The sequence below is a fragment of the Eimeria necatrix genome, genomic scaffold, assembly GCF_000499385.1.
Source record: "Eimeria necatrix Houghton genomic scaffold, Enh_scaff280, whole genome shotgun sequence".
NCBI classification, from domain to species: Eukaryota; Apicomplexa; class Conoidasida; order Eucoccidiorida; family Eimeriidae; genus Eimeria; species Eimeria necatrix.
Genome location: NW_013653354.1, coordinates 2,501 through 27,500, shown reverse-complemented (window position 1 = coordinate 27,500; position 25,000 = coordinate 2,501). Strand labels below are relative to the sequence as shown.

The following is a 25,000-nucleotide window of genomic DNA, read 5'->3' as shown; positions in this document are numbered from 1 at the left end:
GCCAGCTGCTGCTGCGAAGACACGAAGTCTGCTGCTAAGTGCCGAAAAGGACTAACAGCTTGCGCATGCAAAGCCCCAAGACAAACAAAGACTCCGAAGTTTGCTGCTTGTCTTACGTAGCCCCACAGCAGCAGACTCTGCTGCCCTGCTGCTGCATGCACGCGCTGCAGCTCGCTGCTGTTCCGCGCGAAGTACCGCGACGCCCCGTAACTCCCGCTGCTGCTGCTGCTGCTGCTGCTGCTGCTGCTGCTGCTGCGCACGGACAGGCGGGACGAGGCTGCAGCCAGGCAGCAGAAAGCAGCAGCACACGAACAGGCAGCAGGAGTGGACGGCACATGCTCACCGCAGCAGCAGCAGCAGCAGCAGACGGCAAACGCAGCAGCAGCAGCAGCAGACCGTTGCGTCTCGCCCAAAGTCACCGCAAAAGCAGCAGCAAGAACGACGCCCTCGAAGGGCAGCGCAGCGCCCACCTGCAGCGAGACCCGCAGCAGCAGCAGCAGCATTTGGCTGCAGCAGCAAGACAAGCAGCAGCAGCAGCAGTAGCAGGAACCAGCAGCAGCAGCAGCAGCAGCACGAACAGCAGCAGACTACCTTGAGGTACTTCTGGAGGGCCGCAGCGACAGAAACCTCGTCTGCAAGATGCAGCGTCGGCACAAAGCCCAGCACGCCTTTCTGCTGCTGCTGCTGCTGCTGCTGCTGCTGCTGCTGCTCCTGCTGCTGCTCCTGCTGCTGCTTGGAGACCGCCCTGCGGCAGTTCGGCAGCAGCAGCAGCACGCCGTTCTCGTGTACAGACACCACTCGCGCCTCCTCGCCAGACACCACAGCCCCAACAGCAAGAGTCTTGGGCTGGCTGCTGCTGCGGCCATTTGCTGCTGCTGCTGCTGTTTTTGCTGTTGCTGCTGCTGCTGCTGCTGCACTCAGGTCAGTGGAGACCTCGAAGGTGCCGCGGGACATATTCACCGCCGTCACCACCACCTGCGCAGGCAACCAGAAACAGCAGCAGCAGCAGCAGCAGCAGCAGCAGCAGCAACAGCAGCAGCAGCAAATGCAAGGATGGCTGTAAAGAGTTTCGTGTCTTTACGCTCCAGAGCGAAGCTCATCTAGCAATGCCTTCTTTCTGCTGCTGCTATTCCGGCTACTGCTGCTACTGCTACTGCTATTGCTGCTGCTGCTGCTGTTGCTGTTGCTGCTGCTGCTGCTTTTGCTGCTGCTGTTGCTGCTGCTGCAGCAGCTGCTGCTGCTGCTTGCTTACCTTGACAAGGGTACCTAGTGTGAACTCTTTGCCACTCTCTTCTGCTGCTTGAATGTCCGCCTCGGACAGTTTGGCTTTGAAGGGGCCGAAGAACCGCAGCACCACCTGCTGCTGCTGCTGCTGCTGCTGCTGCTGCTGCTGCTTTTGCTGCTGCTGCTGTTTGCGAGGCAGCAAGCGCAACTCGCTGACGTAGCCAAGAAGAATTCGGCCTTTCTCAATTACTGGCTGCACTTCGTGCTGCCTCCTTTCCTGCTGCGCTGCTGCGCCTGCTGCTGCTGCAGCAGCAGCAGCAGCAGCAGCAGCAGCAGACGGCTGCAGCAGCCGCGGCAGCAAAGGAGACTGCAGCTTCAGCAGCAACTTTCGCTTCGTCAGCAGCAAACGGCCGCCGCCCCCCCCACCCATGCCCATGAGAGCAGCAGCAAGCATGCCCCTTTCAAACACAGAAAACGTGCTGCTGCTGCTGCTGCTGCTGCTGCTGCTGCTGCTGCTGCTGATTGGGTACTGGCAAGGCCTGTGAGTGGCGGGCGCAGAGACGTGGCTGCTGCTGCTGCCGGTGCTGCTGCAGCAGCCCCGAAGAACAGCAGCAGCAGCAGCAGCAGACGACTCCAAAAAGTCGCAGCTGCTGCAGCAAAACCGCCGCAGCACGCGGACACTCATTGTGGCTCCTGCTGCTGCATCTGGTGGCAGCTGCTGCAGCGGCACATCGCTGAAGCAGCAAAGCGGCAGCCAGCCCCTCACAGAAGAAGACACCCTGCAGCAGCAGCAGCAGCAGCAGCAGCAGCAGCAGCAAAATCCACATGAATACCTGGGCTCCAGATAGATCTGGAAGCTAAAAGCAACTGAAGCAGCAAGAGCTGCAGCACAAGCAGCAGCAACAGCAGCAGCAGCGGGGGTAGCAGCAGGAGCAGGAGCTGCAGCAGCAGCAGGAGCTGCAGCACAAGCAGCAGCAGCAGCAGCAGCAGCAGCAGCAGCAGCAGCAGCAGCAAAAAGCCAGCCTGGAGCTGACGACTCACCGCACAACGACTCCCGCAGGCTGCTGCTCGACGGTCTGCCGCTGCTGCTGCTGCTGCCGGAGTCTGCTGCTGCTGCTGCTGCTGCTGCTGCTGCTTCTCACTGCTCTTATAACAGTGCCCAAAATTGCTGCTCCTGGCTGCGCCTCCACTGGGGAAACCAGGCCTTCGGACAGCAGCGCAGCAGCAGCAGCAGCAACAACTTCTAAGTCTAGCCAGTGGACAAACAGCAGCCGGCAGCGGCTTATGTGCTGCTGCTGCTGCTGCTGCTGCTGCTCCCGCTTCCGTTTGCTGCTGCTGCTGCTGCCGGCGGCCACGTCCAGAGCCGGCGGGATGCGCACCACCGCGAACTGCGCAGCGCTGCTGCTGCTGCTGCTGCTGCTGCTGCTGCTGCTGCTGCTGCTGTCGGCTTCAGCAGCAGCCTCGTCGCCGTCAGTGCTGGCATTCTGCAGCAGCAGCTGCTGCTGCAGCTTGTGCAAAGGCAGCAGCGCCCGCTGCCCCTCACAGTTTGCTGCTTCGCTGCTGCTGCTGCTGCTGCTGCTGTTTCTGAGGACTGCGAGCGGGGCCTTAACTCTGGTGCCCGGCAGCAGCAAGTGGGGCGGCAGCAGCTGCAGCAGCTGCTGCTGCTGCCACCCCACAATGTGGGGCAGCAAAGACACGAAGAGAGTTCGCTGCTGCGGCAGCACAGCAACAACGCGTCCATACACTCTGTGCTGCTGCAGCTGCAGCAGCTGCAGCAGCCACGCGTCGAATTGCTGCTGCAGCTGCTGCTCCGTTGCTGCACCGCTGCTGCTGCTGCTGCTGCTGCTGCTGTCGTTGCTGCAGGCGCTGCTGCTGGCTTCCTCCTGCTGCTGCTCGCCGCCTTTCTGCTTGCCCTTCTTGCTGCTGGCCGCCAGCAGCAACTGCTGCTGCTGCTGCTGCTGCTGCTGCAGCAGCGCGGGGTGAGCCACGTGGGGGTGCAGCACCACCGCAGTGACGCTGCTGAGGCACTTCAGCTCTAGGCCCTGCATGTGGGGCAGTTCTGCTGCTGCTGTTTCCCTTTTGCTGCTGCTGCTGCTGCTGCTGCTGCTCTTCTTCTTCTTTGCTGCTGCTGCTGCTGCGGCGCGCAGCAGAGGCCGCAGCACGCGGCACTCCAGCAGCAGCCCAGGCCTCAGGCTGTCCCACGAGAGCTGCTGCTGCAGCCCCAAGGGCGACAGCAGCGGCGTTGCAGAAGCTGCTGCTGCTGCTGCTGCTCCTGCTGCTGCTGCTGCTGCTAGCGGCTCTGCTGCTGCTGCGCAAATGATGGTATTGGACGCAGCATTTACCTCCTGAAGCAGCACAGGGAAGACCGCCCCCGGCAGCAGCAGCAGGTTGTGCTGCTGCAGCAGCAGCTGCTGCTGCTGCAGCGGAAGGAAGGCGCGGGTGCTGCTGCTGCTGCTGCTGCTGCCTTGTTGCTGCAGCCCGAAGCTCAGCAGCAAACCGTGCTCCTCAACTGAAGCAACACTTGCTGGAAGCAGCATTCCCTGCTGCAGCAGCTGCAGCGCGAGCCCTGCGTTGCACAGCGACGGCCGCAGCGACAGCTCGTAGGCCCCGCTGCTGCTGCTGCTGCTGCTGCTGCTGCTGCTGCTGCTGTCCGGCGTGCCAATAACCACGCAGGGCAGCAGCTGCCCCACGAAGAAGCGCTGCAGCAGCTGCTGCTCATAGGCCGTCTCGGGCTGCCCCTGCTGCTTCTGCTGCTGGCCCTTCCCTTTCCGCTGCTGCTGCTGCTGCTGCTGCTGCTGCTGCTGCTGCTGCTGCTCCAAAGTGTGGCTGCTGTGCACGTAGCCCACTAGCCCGTAAGGCAGCTGCAGCAGCAGCTGCGTCGTGTGGACTTCAGCAACAATGCCCAGCAGCAGCGCGCCTTTTTTTAGGGGGGCTTTGAAAGCTGCTGCTGCTGCTGCTGCTGCTGAGTCCTCATTGTTTGCTGCTGCAGCAAAGGCTGCTTCGTCCTGCTGCTGCTGCTGCTGCTCTGCTGCTGCGCCAGAAGCTGACTGCAGGAACGGAAAGGACAGCTGGAATTCGTTTGGGTTTTTGCTGTTGTTGCTGCTGCTGCTGCTCTTGCTGCTGCTGCTCTTGCTGCTGCCGCTGCCCCTCGCGCTGCTCCCCCGCTGCTTCGACCCCCCGCGCTGCTGCTGCTGCTGCTGCTGCTGCTGCTTGCGCGCAGGAGCAGCTCGGGGGAAGTCTCCCCCCGTGTATCCTTCCATGCTGCTGAAGCCGGAGACCTGCTGCAGTTGCTGCAGTTGCTGCAGCTGCAGCAGCAGCTGCCCCTGCTGCTGCTCCTGCTGCACTGAAGCTGCTCGCCGTTGCTGCTGCTGCTGCTGCCCCTGACGACTAGCAGCAGCACGAGGGTAAGAAGGCCCAAGGAAGGTCGCGGCCGCTGCCGAAGCCCTTGCTGCTGCTGCTGCTGCTGCTGCTGCTGCTGCAAAGATCCTTCTGCCGAAGCTGCTGCTGCTGCGTCTTCCGCTGCTGCAGCTTCCAATTAAAAGAAAATTAAACCTGTAGAAAGGCCTAGAGCCCAAATTTGTGAGCACTTGTGGGGCCCCACGGCCCCACAGCAGCCGCTGCTGCTGCTGCCCTGGCTGCATGCAGCAGCAGCAACAGCAGCAGCAGCAGCGCTTGCTGCTGCTGCTGCGCCTCCTTAAGCCCCAGCCTCGTATCACCTAGCAGCCAAACACACAAACTTCAAATAAGGCAGCACTGACTCTAAACTATAAAATATTATATAGCGGCCTCGCAGCAGCAGCAGCAGCTGCTGCTGCTGCTGCTGCTAGTGATGCTGCTGCTAGCGGTTCGGCAGCAGCAGCAGCAGCAGCAGCAGCATCGAAGCAGCTCACGGCCCTAGATCTACGGGGCCCTGGGCTCTCAAATTTCTTATTTATTTATATCCTTAAGAACACACACTGTGGAGATGCTGCTGCTTCTGCAGCAGCAGCAGCAGCAGCAGCAGCAACTGCAACAACAGCAACTGCAGCTGCTCCTCTGGTGACGAATGGCGCAGCAGCAGCGGGGGCCAAGCAGCAAATGGATAGTGCCGCAGCTGCTGCAGTTGTTGCTGCTGCTGCTGCTGCTCGAGGCATTCTGCGTTGCAGCTTAGCACAGATAAACAAACCAGCAGCAGCAGCAGCAGCAGCAGCAGCTGCTGCTGCTGCTGCTGCTGCAGATGCAGGAGTAACTGCATCACCAATATTCTACTGTTCTGGTCACATACCGATTCAAAGGAGATGTAGCGCAGCAGCAGCAGCAGCAGCAGCAGCAGCAGCAGCACAACTGCGGCCGGAAGGAGCGCGAGCCGCTGGGCTGCCTTTTGCTCACGCTGCTGCTGCTGTTTGCTTCTGGAGTTGCTCTGCAGCAGCACCGGCAGCAGCAGCAGCAGCAGCAGCAGCAGCAGGATTGCGGAAGACAACGCCGCTGCTGCAACAAGCGAGGGCCGTTAGCAGCAGCGCCAGTAGTCACAGCAGCAGCAACAGCAGCAGCAGCAGCAGCAGCAGCAGCAGCAGCAGTTGCAGCAGTGTCAGCGTGGATTGCCCAGATGAGCACCAGCGGCAGCTGCAGCTGCTGCAGCAGCAAGCAGCACGACTGCCTTCTCTGCCTCCTGCTGCGCTGCTGCAGTTCCTGCAGCAGCTGCTGCTGCTGCGATGCTCCTCAGTAGAGCTGCTGCAGCAGCTGCTGCCGCTGCTGCAGCGCGCTGCTGCTGCTCTTCCTGTGGAGCAGCTAAGTGCTGCTGCTGCTGTTTTGTCAGCCCTCTGCAGCAACCGGCGTGCGGCGCTGCAGCAGTGCCAGCGGGACATCGAGCAGCAGCAGCAGCAGCAGCAGCAGCAGCAGCAGCAGCAGCAGCATTGTAAGTCACGGGAAAAGCTTGCAAGGCGGCAGATCAGCATGCTGCAGCAGCAGCTGCTGCAGCTGCAGCTCTTTGAGAAGCAATTGCGGGGGTTCATTGGTAACACTGCGCTGCAGTTTGCCCAGCAGCAGCAGCAGCAGCAGCAGCAGCAGCAGCAGCAGCAACTGCTGCTGCTGCAGCAGAACCCGCCACAAGTTATTGAGCTGCTGCACCGCCGAGCCGCAGCTGTCTGCTGCCTGCTGGACGCGCTGCAAGGGCTCCCTTTTGCTGCTGCAGAGGCAGCAGCAGCAGAGCGCAGTGTTGCTGCAGCAGCAGCAGCAGCGCTGCAGCAGTTCACAGCAGCGGAGCAGCAAACATCTGCAGTTGCTGCTGCAGCACCGCAGCAGCTGAAGCTGCTGCAGCAGCTGCCTGCACGACTGGCCCGCATCATTGGAGTCTTCCTGTCGGGGCCCCACAGCAGCAGCAGCAGCAGCAGCAGCAGCAGCGACAGCCTCTGCAGCAGCGTAGCAGAGAGCCACAGCCTTGCTGCTGCTGCTGCTGAGGCTGCTGCAGCGCTTCTTGCCCTGCAGCATCGCTTCCTTGCTGCTGCCTGCAGCTCAGCAGCGGTGCAGCAGCTGCAGCAGCAGCTGCTGCAGCAGCAGCCGAAGCAGCAGCAGCATTCAGGGGACGAGGTTCCCGAAGGTAGCAGCAGCAGCAACGGCAGCAGCAGCTGCAGCAACAGCAGCAGCAGCAGCAGCAGCAGCAGCAGCACTGAGACGTGGGACCTCGCGGAGACATATCGTCTTGTGGCCCTTACTTTTAGAGAAGCAACAAAAGCACAAGTAGGCTGCTGCTGCTATTGCTGCTGCTGCTGTTGCTGCTGCTGCTGCCGTGTTGCTGCTGCTGCTGCTGCTGTTCGATTTGGTTGCGTTGCTGGCGCTGCCCTTCCTGCTGCCTCTGCTGCTGCTGCTGTTGATCTGCTAGTGTTGAGTGCGTTTGCTGCTGCTGCTGCTGCTGCTGCTGCTGATTGTAGCTTACTACTGCTGCTGCTGCTTTCCTGATTGCGACCTGCTGCTGCTGCTGCTGCTGCTGCTGCTGCTGCTGCGAATGGTGCTGCACGCCGCGTTCACCTGAATTGCCCTGCAGCAAGCTAAATCCTGTGTTCCTCCTGTTGTGTCTCGCTGCTGCTGCTGCTGCTGCTGCTGCTGCTGCTGCTGCCAGGTGGACCTGTGGAAGCCGTTAAAGGTAGTTTGCTGCAGCTTTGCTGCCCTTCCTGCTGCTGCTCATGCGGCTGCGACGGAGGCATGCTGCTGCTGCAGTGATGGTTCTCTTTGGCTCGCAATTCTTGCTGCTGCTGATGCTGCAGCACCTGCACCCGCAGCAGCAGCAGCAGCAGCAGCAGCAGCAGCTGGAGACGCAGGAGACGTGAATGCGGCGGGCAGTGATGCTGGCCCCGCGCTCCTTGCTGCAGCAGCTCACAGCAACTGCAGCAGCAGCAGCAGCAGCAGCAGCAAAGTGGTGGAAGGGAAACAGGGGGGCTTCAGAAGCGGAAGGCGCCGGCGGTTTGCTTCTCCCGCTGCAGCAGCAGCAACATCAGCTGCAGCAGCAGCAGCAGCTCTGCCCCGTCGGTTTGCTGCTGCTGCATCTCAAGGGTTTGGAGTACCTCTTTTTGAAACTGAGTTGCTGCTGCTGCGTTGCCTCCTTAACAGATCCGGTGATGAGTCTGCAGCAGCGCAAACCCGGCAGCAGCAGCAGCAGCAGCAGCAGCAGCAAACGCATCAGCAGCAGCAGCAGCAGCAGCAGCCGCTTCAGCTGCAACTGCAGCGGCTGTCGACAAAGGCTCTGTCGCAACTTCTACTGGCAGCAGCTGAATTGCTGCAGGCGAATGAGGTGCTGCAGCAGCCAGCAGCAGCAGCAGCAGCAGCAGCAGCAGACAAGAGCGCAGTTGAGGACATTACCGCTTTTGCTGCTGCTGCAGTTGCTGCAGCAATGCCGGAATGCTGGCGCTGCTCCCCTCGAGATGTGCTGCGGATGCTGCGGAGCATAGAAGTGCTCCGTCCTGCCGTGAAGTTCCAGCAGCAGCAGCAGCTGCTGCAGCAGCAGCAGCAGCAGCAGCAGCAGCGCGTGTCACGCAGCGACAGCAGCAGCAGCAGCAGGCCAGAGCTGCAGCCGCAGCTGCTGATGTTCTTTGGAAACCTCTTGATGCGGTCTCTACAAGCAGCAGTTGACCGACAGCAGCAGCGGCAGCGCCGCCGGCGCAGCAGCAGCAGCAGCAGCAGCAGCAGCAGCAGCAGTGCGGCGGACACTGAGGGCAGTTTGGCGGCCCCTTTGCTGCTGCCGCTTACTGCAGCGGAGGCCAATCAGCTGATCAGTCTTGCAGTGAGCCTGCTAGCTAGCTAGCTAGGCAGTCAGCTAGCCAGCTAGCTAGCTAGCTAGCCAGCTAGCTAGCTAGCCAGCTAGCCAGCTAGCTAAGTAATGGGCCAGCTAGCTAGTTCGTTAGTGAGCAGCAGCTAACTAGCTAGCTAGCGGACCGTCCAGCTGTTTATGCAGACAAAGCTAACTAGCTGGGTAGCTAGCTAGCTGGGTGGCTAGCTAGCCGGGTGGCTAGCTAGCTGGGTGGCTAGCTAGCTGGCTAGCTATTTGTCTAGCTAGCTAGCTAGATAGCTAGCCAGCTAACTAGCTAGCCGGTGCTTGCCTTTCTGCTGTTGCAAACCGCCCTGCTTTTGCTGCTGTTGCTGCTATCGCTGCTGCTGTTGCTTTTGTTGCTGCTGCTACTATTGCTGCCTCTCAGTCCAAAACATAGTTTTGCTGCTGCTGCTGCTGCTGCTGCTGCTGCTCTCAGAGGCGCCTGCAACTGGAGGAGCAGCTTCCTGCAGCAGTGCGGCACACGGCAGAAGCCGCCGCAGCAGCAGAGGCAGCAGCAGCAGCAGAGGCAGCAGCAGCAGCAGCAGCAGCAGAGGCAGCGGCACCAGTAGAGGCAGCTGCAGCAGCAGATCCGGATGCAGCATCGGTAAGCGCGCATATTCCGACTCCGACAGCAGCAGCAACGCTGCTTGAACGCCAGCAGCAGCAGCAGCAGCAGCAGCAGCAGCAGCATCCGGAAGGTTTTTTTTCTTCGGAGGAGCCGCAGCAAGGTGAAGAGGCACCGCAGGATGATATTGCAGCAGCAGCAGCCGCAGCAGCAGCAGCAGCAGCAGCAGAAAGACGACTCGCTGCTTTGGGAGATCGGCTTTCTGGCCTTGACGCAGCTGCAGAAAAGAACAGCAGCAACTCCAGCAGCAGCAGCAGCAGCAGCAGCAGCAGCAGCAAGAGGCGACTACGGAGTCCCTGCCAAGGTGACACACGAGAGGGAAGTAAAGGACAGCAGCAGCAGCAGCAACCTACAGCAGCAGCAGCAGCAGCAGCAACAGCAGCAACGCCGCCAGCAGCAGCAACAGCAGCAGCAGCAGCAGACTCAGCTCGCGTGCTGCGGCTGCTTGCTGCTGCTCTCAAAGACGGGCCTGGGGGAGGGCGCTACAGCGTCTGGGCAGCAGCAGCAGAGGACACAGCAGCAGCAGCAGCAGCAGCAGCAGCAGAGCCTCCAGCAGCAAACATCTGGATGGAAGACGAGAGCAGCCCCTGTGTGCTGCGGGAGACTGAGGTGTACGTACACTGCAGCAGCAGAGACAGCAGGCTTTCTTAGTTGCTGCTGCGCTGCTGTTCTGCTGCTGCTTCTGTGGCTGCTTCAGCCGTTTGCGTCTTTGCCTTTTGCTGCTGGCACTGCTTCTGCTGCTGTTGCTGCTGCTGCTGCTGCTGCTGGCCTGTCTGCTGCTGTCTTCGTCTGTTGCTGCTTATGTTCGCATGCCTTCTTTATGAAGCGTTTCACTCCTCTGCTGCTGCTGCTGCTGCTGCTGCTGCTGCTGCTGGTCTTGCACTGCAGCACGAACCACCACAGGAACAGGGAAAGCGCAACTGGCAACCGCAGCCGCAGCAGCAGCAGCAGCTGCAGCAGCAGCCGCAGCAGCAGCAGCAGTGGAGCAGCGAAAGAGAAGCAGCAGAAAGAGCCCAACTCAAAGACGCGCCGACACCAGCAACAGCAGCAGCAGCAGCAGCAGCAGCAGCAGCAGCAATACAGGAAGTTCGCGGAAGGGTAACTGCTGCAGCAGCTACGGGAAACACTGCAGCAGGATGAAGCATGAAAGCTTAGCTGCCTCGTCCTGTCTGTTGTTGTTGGTGTTGTTGTTGCTGCTGCTGCTGCTGCTGCTGCTGCTGCTGCTGCTGCTGACCCCGTCCAAAACTTTAGGCAGTCTCTAGGTTTCACATGCGTGCCACGCATTGTAAGCTTCCCATTGCTGCTGCTGCTGCTGCTGCTGCTGCTGTTGCTGTTGCTGCAGCTTGGACCTTCCGCAGCAAGACAAGAACAGGCAGCGAAGACGCTGAGGCGGGGCAGCGCCGCAGCCGCGGGGGCTTTTGGAAACCAGCTGTGGCTAGCTGTGGCTAGCTGTGGCTAGCTGTGGCTAGCTGTGGCTAGCTGCGGCTAGCTGTGGCTAGCTGCGGTTAGCTGTGGCTAGCTGTGGCTGATTGTGGCTAGCTGTGGCTAGCTGCAGTTAGCTGTGGCTAATTGTGGCTAGCTGTGGCTAGCTGCAGCTAGCTGCTGCGAGTCGCTGCACCGAGCTGCGGCCCAGAGTAGCTGGCTGTGGCTAGCTGTGGCTAGCCGCAGCTATTTGGGCTCAACTGCAGCTAGCTGCTAGCTAGCTGCAGCTAGCTGTCGCCTTCTCCGCTTAGCTGCAGCAAGCTGCAGCAAGCTGCAGCAAGCTGCGACTAGCTGTAGCAACCTGTGGCTAGCTGTAGCAACCTGTGGCTAGCTGGAGCAACTTATGGCTAGCTGCAGCAGCCTGTGGCTAGCTGCAGCAACCTGTGGCTAGCTGCAGCAACCTGTGGCTAGCTGCAGCAACCTGTGGCTAGCTGCAGCAAGCTGTGTCAGTGCGCGTTGGGCCTGGGGCTGCAGCAGCAGTTTGCTGCTGCTCTGCTGCTGCTGCTGCGCACTGTTGAAGATTTAGTTTTTGGCTGTGTGAAATGAAGTTCACCAAAATGTGGAGATTTAAAAAGATGTTTGCGAACATTTATTGAAAATAAATCAAAGTTTGTTAATTATATTTGAGTTTAAATGAAAAATAATAATGTTTATTCAAATATAAATAAATATCTGCGAAAATATAATATGAACAGCGGCTCTGTCTATAGAAGTTCACAGAGGCCCCGGTGCTGCGCCTGCAGAGGTTTGGGGAAGTTTGTGCGTAAGATCTGAATGCATTTATAAATAAACATTTATAAATGAGCATTTATAAATATTTATATTTTATTTATTATGTTTTATATTTATAGTTTTGACTTCTGTGCAGATCTGCATGCAATGAGTGGTGCTGGTCTTCTGGGGTGTACAGACAGCCCAAGGAGCAGCACGGGGCGCTGGCTTTCGGTATTTCTTTCGCTGAAGAGTTTTATAATTTCGTTTATGAGTTTAAATTTGAAAAACAAATTAAATGGGAATTGATTTGATTGGCGAAAAGCTTGCAGGAGGTGTTTTCAGGTGTATGTACACCCGAAGAGAGCGGCTGCGGCGCTCCCCCGGTGTGCAACGAAGGCATCTTTGCTTTGCATTTATTTTGGGCTTTTTGAGTCAATTTGGTTTTAAAATGAACTATTAATTCATTTTTAATTAATTATTATCAAAATAATTCTTTTATTTCCCTTTGACGGGCTCCTGAAGCGCAGCACGCAAAGCCCCGAGGCCTCAGCTGGCTGTACATACACCGCAGAGGTGACCCCTGCGCGTTTTCTTTCTTTCTCCTCTTCCCTTCAAGTTTATTTATTTATTTTGAATCTGGAAATTAATATTTGGTTTTAATTTAAATTAACTCCAAGCCGAGGCCCCTTTGGCGGTGAACTCTGGGCCTGGTGTGCCGCACAGACCCAAGCCAAAGTGACAGAGCAAATCTTTAGATGGAACTGCAGCAGCAGCAGCAACAAAGGCAGCAGCAGCAACTGCAGCAGTTAACGGCATCAGCTAGCTGCAGCGGAAGTCAGCTGCAGCAGCAGCAGCAGCTGCTGCTGTTGCCTGGGTGACGTGCTTGGCGCTGCAAGCAGCAGCAGCACCAACTGGAAGCGAAGCAGCAGAAGCTGAGGAGAGTCCTGCTGCAGCAGGCAGCAACAGGAAGCACTGCAGCAGCAGCTGCTGCAGCTAGCTGTTGCTGCAGCAGAACAAACGCCAGCAAGAACAAGTCTAAGCAGCAGCAGGAAAGCTCTGAGCAGCAGCAAAAGTAGCAGCCGCGTCGAAGGCAGCAGCACGGCAAGCAGCAGCAACAGCAGCAGCAGCAGCTTTTGACTGGCAAGCAGCAGCAGCAGCAGACTGGGCAAGTCAGCCTGACACCGTGCCACTGCAATCTGCAGCGTCTGCTGCAGCAGGATTGTTTGCAGCAGCAGCAGCAGCAGCAGCAGCAGCAGTAGCAGCAGCAGCAGCAACAGTAGCAGCAGCCACAGCAGCAGAAGCCACAGACGCCACCCCAGCAGCAGCCACCCCTGCAGCAGCCACCCCTGCAGCAGCAGCAACAGCAGCAGCAGCAGCAGCAGCAAAGATGGGGGAAGAAGCAGCTCGCCACGTTGCTGCTTATTTGGAATACGACGCCCTCGTGGGATCGACAGCTGGGGATCGTCTTTTGTCCCCCGAGGTGTCTGTACACCTGAAAAGTCCTTTAATTGCAAAACTTAATAAAAATATATTTTTAATGCAAATTAAAAATATAATTAATAAATCCATTAATAAATATTAAATGCATATTCAACACATATACGCATGTCAGTAGTGTAGAAATAGAAAGGATTCCCCGCCTGCATCTGCTGCTGCTGCTGCTGCTGCTGCTGCTGCTGCTGCTGCAGGAGTACGAGAAGGTGCGTGCTGCTGCTGCTGCTGCTGCTGCTGACCCGCTTTGCGCTTATTGGGTTTGCGTCACTTCGGGGCTGCGCTGCCGCACAGTGGGGCCCTTTAGCCGCTGCTTCTGCGGCCACTCTTTCCGCGAACACAACATATACCAGCAGCAGCAGCAGCAGCAGCAGCAGCAGCAGCAGCAGCAGCAGCAGCAGCAGCTGCGGGTGCCCTGCCGCGTGCCTGGCTGCTGCTGCCCCCAGTTCGCCTTCGTCCCCGTCCAGGGCTCTGCAGACTTTTGCTGCTGCTGCCGCCACTCCTTCAGAGACCACAGCCCCCGCAGCCGCCGCTGCCTCATTTGCAAGGCCCCCAAAGCAGCAGCAGCAGCAGCAGCAGCAGCAGCAGCAGCAGCAGGAGCAGCAGGAGCAGCGGCGGCGCGGGCCCGGCCCAAGGCGGACTCCAGACCCAGCAGCGGCAGCAGCAGCAGCAGCAGCAGCAGCAGAACTGCTGCAGCAGACAAAAGCAGCCAAACCAGTCTCGCCAAGGGGCCCCTTAACAAGGGGGGCCCCCCTACCCGGGGGGCCCCCCTGGGGGCCCCCAGGGGGGCCCCCCTGGGGGCCCCCCGGGGGGCCCCCAAGGGGGGCCCCCAGGGCTGCAGCGGATTCAATTCGCCCATGAAATGCTCTTGTGGCGTTTCCTGCAGTTTACACGAAACCAGATTCTCTTTTGCTTCTCAAGAACATCCTGCTGCTGCTGCTGCTGCTGCTGCTGCTGCAGCAGCAGCAGGGGCCCCCAAGGGGGCCCCCAGGGGCAGAGGCAGAGAGGGGCAGCAACTGATACCGATGGGGGGACTTCGAGGTCCGTCCTGCTGCTGCTGCTGCTGTTTTGCCGCTGCTGCTGTGTGTGTGTGCGCTGTTTTGCTGCTGCTGCTGCTGCTGCTGCTTCGTGTGCTCTTTTGCTGCTGCTGCTGTTCTGCTGCTGCTGCTGCAGCAGCCGGGGCCAGTCCGGTCTTTCGAGCAGCCCGAAGCTGCTGCTGCTCACCTCGGCGTATTATTGATGTCTTTTGGTTTAATTAATTTAATTAAATTAAATTAATTTAATTTAATTTAATTTAATTAATTAAATTTAATTAAATTAATTAAATTAATTAAATTCGCCTTTTTGCTGCAGACATGGTGGACCTCGCCGAGGGCTTCGACCGCCTGTGTCTGTACACCGACGACCCGCAGCAGCTGCTGCAGCAGCTGCAGGGGCCAAACACCAGCACTGTCACTGTTATATCAAAGCAGCAGCAGCAGCAGCAGCAACAGCAGCAGCAGCAGCAGCAGCAACAGCAGCAGCAGCAGCAGCAGCGCACAGTGGACTGTCTGCCGCTGCTCTACACTCCTCTCACACGCTTCTGAGCTGCCGCGGCAAGCTGCAGCGGCAGCTGCAGCAGCAGCAGCAGCTGCTGCTGCTGCTGCAGCTGCTGCTGCTGCTGCTGCAGCTGCTGCTGCTGCAGCTGTTGCTGCAGCAACTCGGGACAAAACGTTAAATTTGGTTTTTGGTTTTGCGTTAAAAGATAAATGCGAAGTGCCCCTTTGGTGCTTCTTTGCTTCTGCCTGTCTCAAGACAAGCCAAAGCCCTAGAGTTCGTGCCTGCTGCCGCTGCTGCTGCTGCTGCTGCTGCTGCTGCTGCTGCTGCTGCTGCTGCTTCAGGGGCGCCTATGGGTGTAGGCCTTGTGGGTGCAGAGGCCGGTGTGCTGCAGCTGCTGCTGCAGCAGCGCGTCGGCCTGCTGCACTTCCGTCCAAAGTTCAGCAACATCAACAGCAAGACTGAGGCCCCGAATTGCTTCTCGAAGGTGTCCCCAGAGAGCAGCAGCAGCACAAAGGTCCTGCAGCGGCGCTGCAGCAGCAGGAAAAGCAGCAGCAACAGCCCCCTCGAAAGCAGCAAGACCTGGGGGCCCCCCGTAGTGCAGCAAAAAGCGAAACACCAAACCCAGCGAGCAGCCACTAGCAGCAAAAGAAGGCAAGAAAGATCCAAACGCTGCGTCTCCTGGCCGCGGCAGCACCTTCGCCTGCAGCAGCAGCAGCAGCAGCAGCAGCAGCAGCAGCACAGGGAGCCGTGCAGCAGCAGCAGCAGGGGGAGGCGCGCAGCAGCAGCAGCAGCAGCGGCAGCAGCACCAATCCGCAGCAGCCTCCCTAGCTCGAGTTCCGGCAGCAGCGCCTGCTGCAGCAACGACTGCTGCAGCAGCAACCCCAGCAGCAGCAGCAGCAGCAGCAGCAACAGCAACAGCAACAGCAACAGCAGCAGCAGCAGCAGCAGCAGCAGCTCACTAGGTGCGGGTGCTGCAGCAGCATGCCGACGAGGGCAGTCTGCGTGAGTTCTTGAAATGCATTTCGAATTAAATTCACAAGACAATTAAATCCCAAAAGATCCATGCAAACAGCAGCAAGCCAAGGTTGCTGCTGCCGCAGCTGCAGCGGCAGCAGCGAGGCCACGCGCTGCAGCAGCAGCCCCGCGCGCTGCACGTCGCGCGCGCCGGCTGCTGCTGCTGCTGCTGCGCCGCCCCCCGCTGCTGCTGCTGCTGCTGCGCCCCCCGCAGCAGCAGCAGCAGCAGCAGCTTCGCTCGGATATGGCTGCATCAGAGCTGTCTGTACACCCGGAGGGAAGGGACGCCCCGGCAAACTCTCCAGAGGATCTCCGCTCAGAAAGCCCAGCCGCAGCAGCTCCAGACAAATAAACATTGCTTCCTGCAGCAGCAGCAGCAGCAGCAGCAGCAGCAGCAGCGGGAGTGGCGGCGATTCGGGGGGGAGGGGAGGCGAACGCCCAGCAGCAGCAGCAGCAGCAGCAGCAGCAGCAGCAAAGCCGCCGCAGCAGCGCCACGAGCAACAAAGGGATATTAATTAATGAATAAATATGTCTAATTATATTATTTTATGTTTAATTATATTATTTTTATTAAAGTCTTATTTGAAATATAAATTAAATGAAATACTGTGCAGCAAATGGCAAAAAGACTGCAGCAGCTGCTGCTGCAGCAGCAACTGGAGTCGATTTAAACTAAAAATGAGAATTAATTCCTCAATTCAATTTCTTTCAAATCAAAATAAAAATTCATTTTAATTTAATTTAATTCAAATTAATTTAATTCAATTCAAATATTCCTTTTTCCAACTCAAAGCCCGCCACGCGAACTGCAGTCGAAATCCAGCAGCAGCAGCAGCAGCAGCAGCAGCAACAGCAGCATGACCAGCAGCAGCAGCAGCAACAGCAACAGCAGCAGCAGCAGCAGCACTGAACCCGACGAGCAGCAAGCGCCGAGCGCACAGAGCTGCTGAACAACTCGGCAAATAAAATTAATTAAACTAATTTAATTAAATTAATTAATTTAATTTAATTTAATTAATTTAATTAATTTAATTAATTTAATTTAATTTATTTAATTTAATTAATTTAATTAATTAATTTAATTAATTAAACAAACCTGAAACTCAAAAGGCACAGAAGCAAGAGCGGAGCCAAAGACAGTGCTGCCGCCGCTTTCGCTGAAGAGCCCAGCAGCATCCAGCAGCTGCAGCAGCACAGCAGCTTGCAGGGCTTTGCGTTCATTCTGCAGATCTGCTGCTGCTGCTGCTGCTGCTGCTGCTGTTGCTGCTGCTGCTGCTGCTGCTGCTGCTGCGGGGGGGGGGTCGGCGGCGCCGCAGAGCTGCTGCTTCTGCTGCTCCGAAGCAGCAGCAAACCACTCCAGACAGAACTTGAGGCTCACGGTGTCTTGCTGCTGCCGCTGCAGCTCAGCAGCAACAGCAGCAGCAGACACGGACCAGGACCGCCGCAAGCTGCTGCTGCTGCTGCAGGGGGCCAAACAAACTGCTGCTGCTGCTGCTTCTCCTGCTGCTCCCCCGCTGCAGCGCACGAAGGCCACGGGCCGCGTCTGGAAGGTCACATGCAGGTGCTTCGCTATCAGCCCTGAGCAGCAGCAGCAGCAGCAGCAGCAGCAGCAGCAGCAGCAGCAGCAGCAAATTGCAAACTCGGAAACAGCCCACAAGCCAAAGCAGCAATCTGCACAGCAGGCAACTGTCCTGTGCAGCAGCAAGAACAACAGCAGCTGCAGCAGCAGCATTGCAAACCCCAGCAGCAGCAGCAGCAGCACCATTACTAGCAGCAGCAGCAGCACCAGGATCAGCAGCAGCAGCAGCAGCAGAACCAAAGCAGCAACAGCAGCAGCACCGGCCGCCTCCTCCTCATCATCATCATCAGCAGCAGCAGCAGCAGCAGCAGCAGCAGCAGCAGCAGCCACAGCAGCAGCAGCAGCAGCAGCAGCAGCAGGAGGCTGACAAAGGGCCTTGCATCTGTACTGAATGGTTTCTGCAAAAGCCTCAGCAAGTTCTTGAGAATCCACTGCTGCTGCTTCGAAGTTATATTCGCCTTGGGCGAGAGCAGCAGCAGCAGCACGCGGCAGCAGCCCCTCGGCGAGGTGTATGTACACCGCGGGCGGCAGCCGCAGCCCCACAATCGCGCTGAAGTCCTTCGGCGGCAGCAGCAGCCGCTGCTGCTGCAGCTGCTGCTGCAGCTGCTGCTGCTGCTGCGGCGGCGGGTGCGGCGAGTGCGGAGAGCCTCCCCCGGGGGGGCCCCCTGCTGCTCCCGCTGCTGCTGCTGCTGCTGCTGCTGCTGCTTGCTGCTGCTGCTGCTGCAGCGCCGGCTGAAAGAACTCCACGCGGCCCGTCTCCTTCAGCACCAGCGGGTGCGCCAGCAGGCACTTCCCCACGCAGTACCTGCAGCAGCAGCAGCAGCAGCAGCAGCAGCAGCAGCAGCAGCAGCAGAGTTGGAAAAGAAGCAAATGAGAGAATTAGAAGAAAGGCAAAACCAGCAAATGGGAATACATCAACAAAAAGCAGACACGAGCCAACGCGCTGCAGCAACCCGCAATGAGACCCAGCAGCAGCAGCAGCAGCAGCAGCAGCAGCAGCAGCAGCAGCAGCAGGACAACTGCCAGGAGCCCCCCATCACCTCCAGCAGCAGCAAGAGCAGCAGCACGCAGCACGCCGGCCCCCTCCCGCAGCAGCCACATCATCACATCACCACCACCATCAGCATCAGCAGCATCAGCAGCAGCAGGAGCAGCAGGAGCAGCAGGAGCAGCAGGAGCAGCAGGAGCAGCAGCAGCAGCAGCAGGACCCGTCGATGTGTTCTGCGCGCATGTTGTCAGTGGGGAACTGCTGCAGGTAGCTGCTGATGGGTGCCTGGCGGATGAACTCGACTGCGGAGCCGAAGGAGAACCCGCCGCCGCTGCTGCTGCTGCTGCTGCTGCTGCTGCTGCTGCTGCTGCTGCTGCTGCAGCAGAACTGCTGCAGATTCAAGTAGGGAAAAGTCAAGCAGTAGTCCGTCCCGGCCAAAAGGCATGCGTCTTGCAGCTGCTCAGCAGACACCCCGAGGGCCAGCAGCAGGGGCCCCCGAGACAGCCACAGGAAGCAACTTTGCGCAAAGTCGACGCAGCAAATGACTTTGGGGGCCCCAAACAGCAGCAGCGAGGGGGGCCCCACAGCAGCATCGAGGAGGCCCTGCTGCAGCAGGTAGGCGAGCTGCGGCAGCGCGAGGTAGGGGGCCCGCAGCACTTCCTGGCCTTCCTGCTGCAGCAGCTGCAGCAGGAAGCTCTCGAGTTCGCCGCTGCTGCTGCCGCGGCTGCTGCTGCAGCTGCAGCCCCCCAGGCTGCAGCCCCCCCCGCTGCTGCTGCTGCTGCTGCTGCTGCTGCCGTTGCTGCTCGCGGGCGCGCCCCCCGAGGCCGTGCTGGGGCCCGTCGCCGTGGACGGCGCGGGGCTGCTGCAGCAGCAGTTCGCTGCTGCTGCTGCTGCTGCTGCTGCTGCTGCTGCTGCTCCCCCGCTGTAGTACCGCTCCCACACCTCCCGCTGCGACTCCTGCTGCATGAAGAGGCGGTGGCCCTGCGGCTCGACGCCGCGGAAGACGAAGACCGGCGTGATCTGCTGCTGCTGCAGCTGCTGCAGCTGCTGCCGCGCTGCTGCTGCCACTGCAGCACGAGTCTCCCCCGCCAGCTGCAGCAAACCCTCCCCGCAGGTGGACAGACACCGCAAGAAGTAAGCCCCGTCGATCCCCAGCCGCCGCCCCACAAGTTCTTCCGTGCTGCTGCACTGCAGCAGCTGCCGCTGCTGCAGGAAGCTGTGCAGGTGCCGCACGCGCATCTTGCCTCCAACTTGCTTCTTTCGGCTCCTTTTTGCTTCCTTTTTATTTATTTTTATTCTATTTTATTTTATTTTATTTATTTTTATTTATTTCCGCGAAATTCCCGCCTTTTCCGGCTTCAAACCGCCCCGAGACACCCCAATACAGCAGCAGCAGCAGCAGCAGCAGCAGCAGCCGCTCTCCGCCGCAGCTCCGCAGCAGCAGCAAGTCAAGCAGCTCCCGGAAAGGCGCCTTTGCTGCGAACTCCTTCTTCACAACTCTGCTGCTGCTGCTGCTGCTGCTGCTGCTGCTGCTGCTGCTGGCCAGCAGCAGCACTTCTCGAGGTGTACGTACACCCCGGACCGCCAGCGCGGCAGCAGAAAAAACCCGAAAAAACCCAAACCCTAAACCCTAAACCCTAAACCCTAAACCCTGCGCCGCCGGCGGGAGACAGACACACGCCGCGGCTGCTGCTGGCGCCCCGGAGCTGCAGCAGCAGCAGCAGCTGCTGCTGCTGCTGCAACACAGCGCAAAGGAGAGACAAGCGCCGCGAAAAACGGCAGCAAAAGGCCAGCGGCAGCGGCAGCTGCAGCAGCAGCAGCAACTGCAGCAGCAGCAGCAGCAGCAGCAGCAGCAACGCCCACCGACAGCAGCAGCCGCCGCCCACAGCGGCCGCGGACTTAGCCGGGAATGGAGACAAACTCTTTTGCTGCTGCTGCTGCGCTGCTTCTAAATAAATAAAAGAAAAGAAAAAGAGGTTTTGCTGCTCCCCTCACGACGCAAGCCAGCAACCACCACCTGCTGCAGCAGCAGCAGCAGCAGCAGCAGCAGCAACTGCAGCAGCAACTGCAGCAGCAACAAAACTCCGGCGAAAACTAGTTAAAAACACAAACACAGAAAACAAAACATATTTCTTTCATTTCCCTTAACCACGAGAAGCACCAGTCAATCGACGCGCTGGAAGCTGCAGCCACTCCTGCTGCTGCTGCTGCTGCTGCTGCTGCTGCTGCTGCTGCTGCTGCTGCTGCTCCTGTTCCGGCTGCCGTTGCTGCTGCGGCGGCTGCTGGAACGGCAGCTGCTGCTGCGCCCCGAGCTCCCCAGCCTCAGCAGCAAATAATAAAACAATTATTTTAATTTAAATTAATTTTTTAATTTTAATTTCACTTTGCTGCTGCAGCTTCTGCTGCAGCCGCAGTCTGCTGCACCCACGCAGTGGGCAGTGAGGGGTCTGCTGCTGCTGCTGCGCTGCGCAGCAGCAGCAGCAGCAGCAGCAGCCCTTTATTCTTTCCCTTTGAAATTCGCCGAAATTTTAATTGGCTAATTAATTCAAATTCATCCTTTAGTTAGTCTGAAACTCTTGGGCAGCAGCAGCAGCAGCAGCAGCAGCAGCAGCAGCAGCAGCAGCTGGAGCTCTCGGCTGCTGCTGGCAGCAGCACCAACAGCCGCGCGCAGCTGCTGCGCTGCAGCTGCTGCTGCAGCTAGCCCCACCCCAGCAGCAGCAGCAGCAACTCTGCAGCTAGCTGAGACGCACACAGCCAGGGCCCCACAGCAGCAAAACCCCGGGGGGCCCCCAGCAGCAAACCCCAGGGGGCCCCACAGCAGCAAAACCCCAGGGGGCCCCCCAGCAGCAAAACCCCAGGGGGCCCCACAGCAGTTCTTGCAGCAAAAGTCCCGCCTAGAGTTTGCTGGGGGCCCCACCCAATCCCAGGGGCCCCTCTCAGCTAAGGGAAACAGCTGCTGCTGCTGCAGCAGCAGCAGCAGCTGCTGCTGCTGCTGCTGCTGCTGCTGCTGCTGCTTAGATGTAGCTGGGGCCCTATTTTGGCCGCCTAAGGGCCAAATGCCACTCAGCGGGGGGCCCCCAGGGGCCCCCCACTTTGGGCCATTTTGCTGTTTTTAATTTTTCTGTTTTGCTGCTGCTTAGGAGGCCTCAAGCAGCAGCAAATGGGGCCCTTGAACTGCTGCAGCAGCAGCAAGACAGCCCCAAACGCATGCAGTGCATGCAGCCCTGCTGCAGCTCCCACGCTGCTTGTGCTGCGGGCCCCACAGCTGCTGCAGCTGCTGCTGCAGCTGCTGCTGCTGCAGCTGCAGCAGCTGCTGCGGCTGCTGCAGCTGCTGCAGCTGGAGCAGCTGCTGCAGCGCCCGTTAGTGCACTCAAATGTGCCACAGCAGCCGTTGCAGCTGCTGCTGGCGCAGCAGCAACAGCAGCAGCAGCAGCAGCAGCAGCTGCTGCTGCTGCTGTTAATGTACTTTAGTGTCCTTTTTGGACTGCAATTGTTACGAGACAGAGGAAAGAGAAAAAGATTTAAAAAAATAAAAATAAAATAAAAAATAAAAAATGAATTTAATAAAAATATGAAAAGAAATAAAAAAGAAAAGCACAATGAGGGGAAAGAAGAAGCAAAAGAAAAGTGAAAAGAAGAAAAAGAATTTAAATAAAAATAAAAATAAAATAAAATAAAATAAAATAAAATAAAATAAAATAAAATAAAATAAAATAAAATAAATAAAAAAGAAGAAGCAAAAAGCAGCAGCAGCGGGACAGCATTTAATTTATTTTTTCAAAAAATAAATTTTTTAATTTCCGAACATTTTATGGCTGCAGCAGCAAAAATCAGCAGCAGCTTGTTGCGGCAGCTTGCTGCAGCAGCAAGCTGCAGCAGCTAGCAGCAGCAGCATGCTGCAGCAGCTAGCAGCAGCAGCATGCTGCAGCAGCATGCTGCAGCAGCAAGCTGCAGCTGCTGCGCTTCAGCCAACAGCAGCAACTAAGAGCTGCTGACAGCACCTAGCAGCACACAGCAGCAGCCTGCAGCAGCTGGAAGCAGCTGGCGGCAGCTGGCAGCAGCAGCAGCAAACAGAAGAAGGTTGCAGCAACTAGCAGCAGCAAGCAGCAGCAAGCAGCAGCAAGCAGCAGCAAGCAGCAGCAAGCAGCAGCTGCTGCGCTGCAGCTGCGTCGCATTTGCTGCTGTTTGTGTGAAATTTCCTCCTTGGGGTCTTTTCGCTGCAGCCCAGGCCCCCAAAGGGCCCAAATGGCTGCCTGAGTTTCGCAAAAGTGGATTTTTTGGATTTAAAATACCTTTTTAGTTTCAAATGGCATTTAAAATGGCAAAAAGGACAAAAAGAAGCAGCAGCGAGCGCCGCCGTCTCGGGCGAGAGCCCGAGACGGCCTTTGCGGGAACGGGCTGCGCAGCGGAGCGCAATAAAACCGCGAAATGCATATTTTAAGCTTTTTATTTGTCATTTAAATCAATTAAATAAATTATTTCAGAAAAAAGAAGTTCTGGCGGTTCTTTTCTCCGCGAAAATCCGCGGAAGTCCGGAGCCGCGGCGAGCGCCGAGGGTCCGGGTGTCTAGACACCTCGTGCTAAGACGGCGGCGGACTCCGCGGGAAAAAAAGAATGCGCACAAAAGTATTTTATTTTTATTTTATGAATAAAACTGAACGAAATAAATGAATTAAAGTTTGTCTTTTGCTTCGTTTTGGGTTTCATTTCAGCAGCAGCGCAGCGCCGACGCGCCGGCGGCGCAGGTGACCCGCGGGCGCCGGGGGGCGGCCGGCGCGCGTTTTTGCGGGGATTTTTTCGGGAAAAACGCAAAAAGAAGGAAAAAATAGAAAGCAAATTAAAAAATAGATAATTTAAGGCGTTTGGAGCGAAAAAAAGCGCGGCCGGAGAGCGCGAGGCGAGCGAGCGCCGCCTGAGGACGGCGCGACACCGCAGGAGCTGCGGTGTACGTACACCGCGCGTCTCCCCGCGGGCCGCGCCCGCGCTGCTGCTGCTGCAGCAGCAAGCTGCTGCAGCAGCAGCAGCAAACTGCTGCATTAGAAGAAAACATTTCAGGTTCACTTCCTCTCAGGTTCTCAGCAGGTCCGGAGCCAACAGGCTCTGCAGTTCTCGCCTCGCGGCGCAGCTTTTCCCCCCAGGTACATCCAGCAGCAAATAAGGAAGCAGCAGCAGCAGCAGCAGCAAAATGCTTTCCAAAAGGGTCCTTCTTGCTGCAGCAGCCTTCGCAGGTACGTTTCCCGGGTGTACGTACACCCCAGCGCCGGCCTCCCGTGGGGCCCCCCAAAGTAGCCGTGCTGCTGCTGCCGCCGCCTTAGCCCCGCTGCTGCTGCTGCTGCTGCTGCTGCTGCTGCCTTAGCCCCGCTGCTGCTGCTGCTGCTGCTGCTGCTGCTGCTGCAGGCTGCTGCGCCCTTGCGGACCTGCCCCCGCGGGCAGCAGCGCAAGAAGCTGCTGCTGCAGAGGAGGGCTCTCCGCGTGGGTTTTACCCGTTTCTGGTGGTGCCGCTGACCAGCAGCAGCAGCAGCAGCAGCAGCAGCAGCAGCAGCAGCACGACCACCACCACCGCCAGCACCACCGCGAACGCGCGGCTGCTGCTGTGGCAGGAACAGGTGAAGGCGCAGCAGCAAAGCAGCAAAGAAAAGCTGCAAGCTTCTTACCAAGAGTTGGTGGCTCTTTGGAAAGAAGCAGCAGAAGCAGCAAAAAGGAGATCGAGGCGGCAGCAGGAAGTTTCCAAGATGAATCAGCAAGACATGCAAGACACCTGGGCTGCCTTCTCCCGCTGGCTGCAGCAGCTGCTCGCCCCGCAGCAGCACAGCAGCAGCAGCAGCAGCAGCAGCAGCAGCAGCCCGCTGCAGCAAGTCCTGCTGCAGGCCCAGCTCGCCCCTGCAGCAGACTCCCAAACTGTCGTTGTGGTCATGGACGAGGCCCAGGCTCTCCTCGAGGCCCTCAACGCCATGCAGCAGCAGCAGGACCAGCAGCAGCAGCAGGAACAGCAGCAGCAGCAGCAGGGACAGCAGCAGCAGCAGCAGGGCCAGCAGCAGCAGCAGCAGGGCCAGCAGCAGCAGCAGCAGGAGCAGGGCCAGCAGCAGCAGCAGGAGCAGGAGCAGCAGCAGCAGGAGCAGGGCCAGCAGCAGCAGGAGCAGCCCGCTGTTCCCGAGGAGCCCGAGCAGCAGCAGCAGCAGCAGGAGCAGCAGCAGCAGCAGGAGCAGCAGCAGCAGCAGGGCGCAGCTGAGGAGACGCCTGCTGTTGCGCCCCGTGAGGAGCTGGTGAGCAGCAGCGAAGCTGTCACTCTGGAGATCCCAGTTGCTGCTGAGGAAGCAGAGCCGGAGCCTGCTGCTGCTGCTGCTGCTGCTGCTGCAGCAGCAGAAGAGGAAGCAGCAGCAGAGGAGCCCGCCGAGGCGGAGGCGCCCGCAGCCGCTGCTGCCGGCGAGGCCGCTGCAGCAGCAGCAGCAGCAGCAGCCCCCGAGGACGCGGAGGCCGCTGCTGCTGCTGCTGCTGCTGCTGCTGCTGCAGCAGCAACAGCAACAGCGCTGAACGAAATCGAAACCAGCGACAGCAACACTGCGCAGCTTTCTGCTGAAGTCCTCGACTCGCTGCAGCGAGCTGACGCAATGTATGGAGATCTTTATGCAGCAATTGAAGCAGCAGCAGCAGCAGCAAGTGAAGCAGCAGTTGCAGCAACTGCTGCTGCTGCTCGCAGCTCGCTGCGGGGCGCGGGGGCCCCCGGGGCCCCCGGGGCCCCCGGCTGCAGCAGCCCCGCGCAGCAGCTGCAGCAGCAGCTGCAGCAGCTCGAGCTGGACTTTGCTGCCAGCAACGCAGCCAGCGCTTCCTCCCTTGCTGCAGTGGAGATCGCGGGGCTGCAGCAGCAGCAGCAGCAGCAGCAGCAGCAGCAGCAGCAGCAGCAGCACAGGCCCTGGCTCGAACAAGAAAGACAAAAAGTCCTCAAAGAGTGGCTGCTGCTCATCAACAGCTACGAAGTCAAACTCTCTATTGTTGCCAAAGCAGCAGCAGACTTGGGCATTCCAACTAAACCCAAACCCCCCACGGGGGCCCCCGAGGGGCCCCACG

The 25,000-nt window shown here is 58.7% G+C and overlaps 6 protein-coding genes across 6 annotated transcripts in view; 3 read left to right on the top strand and 3 right to left on the bottom strand.

Annotated features, from left to right (window-relative positions):
- Positions 1-1,909, bottom strand: part of ENH_00038460 (rRNA biogenesis protein, related) — a gene marked incomplete at both ends in the record, with an annotated part of 8,550 nt that extends 6,641 nt beyond the window's left edge. The window contains 3 exons of the mRNA XM_013580601.1: positions 1-277; positions 369-975; positions 1,253-1,909. The exon at positions 1-277 is cut by the window's left edge and continues 2,377 nt beyond it. Coding sequence (XP_013436055.1) covers positions 1-277; positions 369-975; positions 1,253-1,909 — 1,541 coding nt within the window. The remainder of the gene's footprint in view (positions 278-368; positions 976-1,252) is intronic.
- A 352-nt stretch (positions 1,910-2,261) lies between these two features.
- On the bottom strand, positions 2,262-4,865 carry ENH_00038450 (hypothetical protein; the record flags this gene model as incomplete). The annotated part of the gene is made up of 1 exon (XM_013580600.1): positions 2,262-4,865. One exon carries the CDS (start codon positions 4,863-4,865, stop codon positions 2,262-2,264), a length of 2,604 nt encoding a protein of 867 aa, XP_013436054.1.
- A 436-nt stretch (positions 4,866-5,301) lies between these two features.
- ENH_00053060 (hypothetical protein, conserved) lies at positions 5,302-8,497 on the top strand (the record flags this gene model as incomplete). Its single annotated transcript, XM_013580599.1, has 2 exons — positions 5,302-6,939; positions 7,319-8,497. 2 exons carry the CDS (start codon positions 5,302-5,304, stop codon positions 8,495-8,497), a joined length of 2,817 nt encoding a protein of 938 aa, XP_013436053.1.
- Positions 8,498-12,079: 3,582 nt separating this feature from the next.
- On the top strand, positions 12,080-14,401 carry ENH_00038430 (hypothetical protein, conserved; the record flags this gene model as incomplete). The annotated part of the gene is made up of 4 exons (XM_013580598.1): positions 12,080-12,158; positions 12,527-12,804; positions 13,013-13,856; positions 14,169-14,401. 4 exons carry the CDS (start codon positions 12,080-12,082, stop codon positions 14,399-14,401), a joined length of 1,434 nt encoding a protein of 477 aa, XP_013436052.1.
- Positions 14,402-14,691: 290 nt separating this feature from the next.
- ENH_00038420 (XPG N-terminal domain containing protein, putative) lies at positions 14,692-19,174 on the bottom strand (the record flags this gene model as incomplete). Its single annotated transcript, XM_013580597.1, has 5 exons — positions 14,692-15,054; positions 15,314-15,730; positions 16,465-16,946; positions 17,208-17,752; positions 18,156-19,174. 5 exons carry the CDS (start codon positions 19,172-19,174, stop codon positions 14,692-14,694), a joined length of 2,826 nt encoding a protein of 941 aa, XP_013436051.1.
- Positions 19,175-23,120: 3,946 nt separating this feature from the next.
- ENH_00038410 (hypothetical protein, conserved) overlaps positions 23,121-25,000 on the top strand; it is a gene marked incomplete at both ends in the record, with an annotated part of 2,293 nt that continues 413 nt past the window's right edge. Inside the window, 2 exons of the mRNA XM_013580596.1 lie at positions 23,121-23,163; positions 23,333-25,000. The exon at positions 23,333-25,000 is cut by the window's right edge and continues 413 nt beyond it. Of these exons, the coding sequence (XP_013436050.1) occupies positions 23,121-23,163; positions 23,333-25,000 (1,711 nt within the window). The remainder of the gene's footprint in view (positions 23,164-23,332) is intronic.